Source organism: Pyxicephalus adspersus, chromosome 4 (genome assembly GCF_032062135.1).
Source record: "Pyxicephalus adspersus chromosome 4, UCB_Pads_2.0, whole genome shotgun sequence".
Taxonomy (NCBI): Eukaryota; Metazoa; Chordata; class Amphibia; order Anura; family Pyxicephalidae; genus Pyxicephalus; species Pyxicephalus adspersus.
The window spans coordinates 140,475,345-140,483,425 of record NC_092861.1 but is presented as its reverse complement, the minus strand read 5'-3'; the positions used below and the strand labels follow the sequence as shown (position 1 = coordinate 140,483,425).

At 39.2% G+C, this 8,081-nt stretch overlaps 1 protein-coding gene across 2 annotated transcripts in view; it reads left to right on the top strand.

Moving 5' to 3' along the window:
* TRERF1 (transcriptional regulating factor 1) overlaps positions 1-7,237 on the top strand; it is a 60,443-nt gene extending 53,206 nt beyond the window's left edge. For both annotated transcript variants that reach the window (XM_072409802.1, XM_072409801.1), the window contains 5 exons: positions 1,075-1,163; positions 3,445-3,558; positions 4,172-4,339; positions 5,565-5,773; positions 6,656-7,237. In XM_072409802.1, the coding sequence (XP_072265903.1) occupies positions 1,075-1,163; positions 3,445-3,558; positions 4,172-4,339; positions 5,565-5,773; positions 6,656-6,980 (905 nt within the window). In that variant the 3' untranslated portion in view covers positions 6,981-7,237. The remainder of the gene's footprint in view (positions 1-1,074; positions 1,164-3,444; positions 3,559-4,171; positions 4,340-5,564; positions 5,774-6,655) is intronic.
* Positions 7,238-8,081: the final 844 nt, after the last annotated feature.

The window sequence follows — 8,081 nt, the reverse complement described above, 5'->3', positions numbered from 1 at the left end:
CTATCTTTATGTTAATAAACTAATGCTATCAGATCAAAGCATACTTTTAGTTGTGTCTGCTCATCATGGATTGTGTCTCTGCGTACATGTTTTATTTATAATAATAATTTACTGTTAGGTGCATGTCTCATTATTTGAGCAATTATGTACTTCAGTACAGGAAGGGGAATAGGTAGCGACACAAAGTAGCTGGCTTAGAGGTGAATAAAGTATAACTCAAGCCCTGTAACCATTATATTCAAAGATTACTTGGTAGCATAATAGCTCAGAGGTTAGCGCTCTGGCCTTTGAAGCGCTGGGTCCCAGATTCAAATCTCGGTCATGACACTATCAGCATGGAGTTTGCAGGTTCTTCCCATGTGTGCGTGGGTTTCCTCTGGGTACTCCTCTTTCCTCCCACATTCCAAAAACATGCAGCTAGGTTAATTGACTCCCCCCCAAATTGACCATAGACTGTGTTAATGACATATGACTATGGTAGGGACATTAGATTGTGAATACCTTTGAGGGACAGCTAGTGACATGACTATCGACTTTGTACAGCGATGTGTAATATGTAAGTGCTCTATAAATACTGTGTAATAATACTCAGCCTAAATTTTGAGGTTTTGCTGTCTAATTTTCATAGCCATTGCTACAAAAATTCCTGTTGATCCTCACAGTTTTGGCTTGTTTTGGTGCTCCCTAGAATAAGGTGACAACGTTATGCACTGGCTCCATGTTTTTTCCTGTGCTATTTGCAATGCTCTATTGACACTGCTCCACATTTCAGGCAGCCATAGCTGCTGCATCAGTCAGAGTTGCTTTATTAACAGCAGTTTCCTTTGATGACCTTGCTCCCAACGCTGTGCATAGAAGTTGTAGTTTGAAAGTTAAGAAACACTTTTGACCAGCCACTGTCTTGTCCCACTTTTAGCCCTATAATATGAATGCTAGAAAAAAAGTCCCAAAAAAATAATTAATTTACATTTTCATGAGGAAGGATTGTTTAGTTAATATTTAACCCTCAATACTAATGAAAGAAGTGTACTTGGATTACCAAACCTTTATTGTAATTTTAACTATATTTTGCAGGCTCAGACTTTTGGAACAACACAGAGAAGAAGAGTTTTAACAAAGCTTTAATTACCTGTAATAAAGATTTCTTTCATGTTCAGAAGATGGTAAGTTAATATACACTTACATAAAATATATGGTACACTATATAGGGCTACATAAATGGGGTGCTGTGTTCGGCACAGAGTGTGACAAGTGCAGGCAGTGACGGTATCATAGTGATTCCCTTGCGGCAACGATCTTCAGGATAAAGTGATAATTGGTTCACAGATGGCCATCACAGCTCAGTTCATTCTACAACAATTCAAAGATAAGGCCAGCTTCTGTTACCGTGCCCTCAGATGTTACTGACATAATAGAACAAGTTAGAATTTTTATACACCGCAGGATAATACTTTATACAAAATGAAACATTTTCATTATTCTCACTAATAAAGCCTTTTAGCAATATATTGATGAGCCAATAAATATTATTCATAGGTAAAACTTTATCACCAATATTAGCCAATTAGATTTGTTTCTCCAGCGTTAAACCTGAGGCTTTTAAAGCCCATGTTTGATGTCCCCATGCATTCCAATGGGCTAATCCACACCAGGACGTTTCCTTCAGGCACGTTTTTGAGCGTTATCTTAAACGTTGCTTGCAATGTTTAAAAAATTAAAATGCAGGATAAACACGGGAAAACGCATGAAAATGCTGCCATTGAACTCAATGGAGGCTTTTACAAGTGTTTTTAAGCTTTTTATGAAAGCTTCCATTGAAAACAATGGGGGCTTTTAAAAATGTTTTTAGCAGGTCTTTGGAATCTGGAAGCCCCTTTAATAAGGAGACTCCCAGATCCCCCCCACCCCACCCTGGGGAATGAGTACAGGGGTACATAAAACCCCTTACTCATTCCCTGAAAGGGTTAAATTATGTGTAGAAAATTGGATGAGGCTTTAATGTTAAATTATTTTAATAATGTGTGTGTATTTGTGTAACAAAATTTTTTTTTTACAGGTTATCCCAATGACAGGATGATTCCCATGGCTGCAATCATGACATGAGCACAGCCATGGGACTCCTCCTGACAGTGAGGGATCGCAGGGCACTAGGGGTTAAATAAGGACAAGGCTCTCCATTCACCTCTAGTGCTCTGTGATTGGCTGAGGTTTTACGTTTCTCAGGCATTCAGCACTAGACTTGAATGGGGAGCCTTGTGCCCATTCATCTCTAGTGCTCTGTGATTGGCTGAGAAATGGGAAACCCTGATGACAGCTCAAGCATCATCAGGATTTCCCTTTCCTCAGCCAATCAGAGAGCATAGCAATCAGCAGAGCTCTGCCATGCTGACAGCTCCGCTCCCCTGATTGCTCCCGCAGCCCTCTAGTGCTCTGTGATTGGCTGAGAAATAGGAATATGTGATGTATAGAAAGAGTGGACCTGTCAACTTACTAAGATAGGCCTGTACCCTGGACCTGCAAACTTGCTAAAGTTTGATATATTACAGGTGTGCTAGACAGTGACATTGCGGGTGATTTAGTAAAGGAATTTAAGCTGTTCACACACACTAAAGTGAATTATCAGCTTTTAAGAGATATTTCACTTAGCTTTGTGAACAGGGTGAAGGTAATTTTGCACATACCTAATCAGAGGATAGTTAGCAGAGTTTCATCTCAATTACTAAACTAAGTGAAGCATCCTAAGTGAAGACATAATTTGCTTTCTTGTGAACAGCCTATATTCCTTTAATAAATCAACCCCATTGTCGTTTTCCTCATTGTTTCCAATTGAAAACCTTGCTCATTATTCATCTTCCTTTTGCTGGAACATAAAGAGGCATAAAGAGAGCTAGACAAGGCTGCACCTATACTCAGAGATCTGAAGTTGGGCGATTGTCTTTGTGAAATTTGTGTGTTCTGACACAGAAAATAATACACAGTGTGCAAAATTAGGCAGTTGAACCCACTGATTGAATCAATTATGGCAGTTTGAATACGTTGATCCTGGACTGATTTCTCCAAGCCACCTTGATAGTTCTAAACTATTTTTTTCTATACTGCGGTTAGATAACACCAACAGAGCCCGGCCTTCCATTGACTGGATACTGAAATTAGAAGCATTAGGCTGATGAACTAATCTAACCAGGTTTTTTTTATCGGTATGCTCATAGCATATGAGCATTGCTGTATAGCTAATTGGCTCCTTTCAAATTCTGGTACTAACACTGCATACATTTAAAATAATGCGTTTAAGAATGTGTTATAAAATATTTAAGAAGAAACGTTTTTAAAACATAACATAATGACAATTTTATTCACATAGGGTCCATCATCTTTATATATGTATATCCTAAATATAAAATAAAAAGCTAAATTCAGCAAATTAATGCTATTCTGCTGTTCTAGATCAAGACAAAAACGGTGTCACAGTGTGTTGAATATTACTATACATTGAAAAAAATACTGCACATGGGCCGCCGTCATAGGACGCACCTTGTTGAACTGAATGAAGATGACACAGTAAGTCCTGAAGCCTAAATGTAAATGTATGCCTTATTTTATAAATTTTATATTTATATATTTAATATAAATATATTGTCTCCATTTCAATGAAGTTACTGCATGTAAGAAATATACTGCATCAGTTACATAGCTTTGGTTTGCATCCTACAGCCGATTTTGGACATGAGATTGCCCTTTCTATTTCCAACCAAACAACAACCCTTGTCTATCAAAGCAGCAGACACATATAAATGTTCTTGGCCTGGTATTTGGATTGTGTCTGCATATCTGAGCTTCTTAGGTCTTTGGCCGGCTAAACAGGGATATGCAGAAAAGTAAAGTTAGCCGTATAAACAAGTCATATGGGCAGGACCAGAGACATCCACACTTTTATTAAATGTTGCAAGATTCAGGTAGGTTTGTTGGTAGGGAGGGGTACTTTAGTTCAAGATAGGCAAGATAAATATACGCTCTTCAATCTTATATTTACTTATATATTCCTGGAGAATAGAGATGAAATACAATCTTAGCTTTGTCCCAGCACTGTGCCACTTAAAACATCTTTGCTGATCCTGTCTCTACCATTAGTAAAATGAGAGATAGAGGATTTATGTTTAATTTTGTTTCCTAGACAAGTGTGGATGATGAAGAACTTGAAGACCCAAAATATGAAGAGGATTCTGAGCAAGTGCAGAAAACCCCCGATTCTCTCCATCCAACCGAGGTGCACAATGCAGTGGCTGAAAGCCTTGGTCCTCCTTCTGGATCATTTGTGTGTGAAATGGGAAACTGCGGAGCTGTAAGTATATCTGTGCTTTTATTGAGCTTCCTCCCTTGAATCAAAGAGTGGCCTGAATGTTTTACACTGACGCTCTGTGCTCTGGAAACAGGTACATCTAATTCAGTGTTTCTCAACCTTTAAAGGAGGAGGAACCCTTTAAATACTTTTATTGTCTTCAGGGAACCCCTGATATAGTTACTATATCCACAGTCTACAAAGCTTACAGTACATTAGCCTGGTAATCAATAGAAAGAAGGCCTTTTATGTTGCTGACTAGTGGGAAGAATGTCACCCTTACAGATAGCCAAAAAAGATCATTAGTTTAACTTAAACTAAGCTGAGAGGCACAAAATGCCTATTGCTCAAAAACGCCTACCAACCTCTGGAGGAGCCCCAGGGTTCCACAGATCCTTGGTTAAGAAACACTGATCTAACTGGTGGAGGGCATGGCATTAGACTAAATACTTGGGTGGTATGATATCTCCTAACTGGTTTAGAAACTACTATTTTAGCAGCACTGAGTAGTTAAACAGAAGGCTGTCATATTGATTCGGGAGCACAAACGCCTCAATACCCAAACATGCAATGCATGTGGTACATTTATTCCAGTGAGTTATTTTTTATATTATTATTGCACGTCTACATCCTACTGTGCTGTGCTTAGGTGATGATGGGTCTAGGATCCTGTCACTTTAGTGATCCTGTCAACCTCAGGAACAGCAGGATGCATATTTGTTTAGGTTTACATTGTTAGGGTCCAACGCACGTTAATTGACTACATCTTTCTGTAGTCAGTGTAAGCAAGTCTGTGGGCACGACCATAGTCTTATTAAAAATTAATCTTTAATGTTTGCTGGGCATTTTACAAGTACATCCAGAAAACCTTAGAAGGTGTGTCTAATCTTTTTCTGAATGAGGTGTGATTTAAATTGGGTGCTCTTGAAGAAGTAATAATTAGTGTCTGAAGACATATACTCATGGGCAGAGCTGGAAATCTCTAGCCTACATATGGTGGGTATATGGTCAATATGAAGTGAATCAGAACATATACTAACGGAAGGAATGGCAGGATGAAAAAAGGAACCCTGGAAGTATGCAGAATTTTAGTTATTAGTTTATTTTAAACTTCATAGGCCATAAAAGTATGCCATTACTTTGCTGAAAATATTTTTTACAGAAAAAATTTAAATTTATTTTAAGTATCTTTCAATGTTAATTTTAGCTCTGGTCATTTGTGTTGCAGACCTTCTGCTCCAGGCAGGCACTGAACGGTCACGCTCGCATTCATGCAGGAACGAGTGCCCACAGCAAAATGTTCTCAGCGGCTGGCACAGGCAGACAAAAGTCCAGCACACAGACTGGATACTGTTCTGTGAAGAGCTCCCCCGCACACAGCACCACCAGCGGAGAAACTGACACCACATCTGTGTTTCCCTGTAAAATCTGCGGCAAGTAAGGAAGAGTCTTCCAATGATATTTCCATTGATTTCCATTCCTTAAACAATGTATGGCAAAAGGGAATTGGTAGGAAGAATTGGAGTAGGGAATTAAAAACAGGGGTACAAATGGGGGCATTTAAAGTACATTCGACATGACATTTGAGATTCTAAGGCTGGTCAGGGGATCTATTATACCATATAGGCACGTATCACTAGTTACTGTAACAGGACAGCTGGTTGGTGACAGCAAAAATCAGCATCAATTAGCAAATATAAACAAATTACATTTTTAATTAACATAATAACTATATCCAAAGGAGGAACTAGTGAGTGTTACAAAGCAGAAGTTACCACTACAGATGTGTTTAATTATGTGAATCAAATTAGGATTACTATTTTATTTATTCAGATTGAAGAAATTATATGATATGCAGTCATTTTGAACAATATTGGCATGAATTGGATTCAATTAAAGTTACAATGCCTCCTGATAGCCCACCACTCTGCAAGGTATACTCAACCATTCAAGCTCCTTGGCCAACTCTTTGCTTCAGAAGTGGGTATACCCATTTGAGTTTAAATGGCGGGATGACAAAACTAACTTTCCCCTGGTGACAAGGCCTGGTGATTGGCCTCTTGGGTCACATAAGAAAAGAAGCCACTCAGGTCTTCCATTCTCAAAAGGTCCACCATTAGAACAATGCAGTGAGGGGGCCAAGGAAGCGGTTAGCATATGTATAACTTATCTTGATAGGTTCTATTTAAGTTCTCTTTCCCAAGTCCCCTTCTCCTATCATATAGAATATCCACTGACCTCCATGAAACAAGTGCCATTGCACTACCTATAGTTGGCCAAATGATAATTAAAACTATTCTTGTTCCCCATTATCTCCAGGGTATTCTTCAAGATCAAGAGCCGGAATGCCCACATGAAGACCCACAGGCAGCAGGAGGAGCAACAGAAACAAAAGGCTCAGAAAGCTGCTATGGCGGCTCACATGGCTGACACTATCGCTAGAACTCCTAAGAGGACTACTCTGCCTGCTGACAACATTATGCTGTTTGACCAGTGTAGTCTGCTGAAAACCACAGAGGAGGATTTTGATGATGATGTGGCACAGGATTTACAAGATGTCTTGGAGGAGACTGAGGTGATGCGGTCTTATCTATTACTGGATGACGAGGATGTTGATCTACTGCAAGATGGCACTGACTTGTAGCCTGTTGGCATTGCCAACAGAACATAAAGGAACTTGCCGAACAGTGGGACTTGTACCTTCAATACAGACATTATATCGAGGAAACTGCAATGATGTACATTGCAAAGATCTGTTGGGGTTGCCTTACTGCCACTAACCTAATTCGTGTCTACGATGTACAGTTTGGTGTTTTATGGTATGGACTGTTCCGTTTGATGCTTTGGATGAAAAATGTATTCATCATTAAAATGGTTTTAATTGTTTACATTCAGTCAAAATCAGTTGTATAGATTTAGGAGTTGTATAAGTCCTTGGAAGGACAATTTTTGTAAAATTGCAAAAGTAAGGGTTCCTTAAAATGGCAGCACTTTTGACTAAACCATGGGGCTGTTTGGGTTGCTGTTTGGTCTAGTTTATGATTCTACATGTGTAAATTATATCATCTCTCTGTGTTACTGCACCCCTGTGTTTCTGTATAATTTAAGAATACCCAGCAGAAAGAAGGGTCTGCATGTAATGTGAACCTCTCACAACCAGAGAGTGCCTACTGTTACCCATTTTAGCTAGAAAACCCTCTTCTGTGCTCCCCTTGTAACAAGAGAGGGCAGCTTTTTGGGGTGTGACATCCTAGATGCCTTCCCGGTAGAAGCAGTCTTAATAATCATCGATATACATTGAATGCAGGATTGCCATTTGCATGGAGCTTAGCTTCAAACACAGAAATGTAAGCACTTCGTAACAAAGGGGAGCCAATTTGGTAAAAGGTCATTTTTTTACAGATGACTGCTCCTGGGGAGGAGTTTTATACTATGTGAAAGTTTAAACAGGCTTCCACATTCACTTTCAGGGTATGTGAGTCACCAATTTAGAATGTATTTTGATGGTGGTCCAATGGATTAGAAGATGCTTCTATGCAGTTATAAGCTCCTCTGACTGCAGTGCTGCTCTGAACACATAAGGATGATCCTTAAAAAAAAAAAAACATGTTGAAGGTGGAACTTGACTTTTATGTTTACCCATTTTTATTACCCTGCCATTCGTGCTGTCGATCCTTGCTTTGCTAAGATACCCAGGAAACCCACTTCCACAGACACACTTTCATATATATGAGATTCCAGGGTC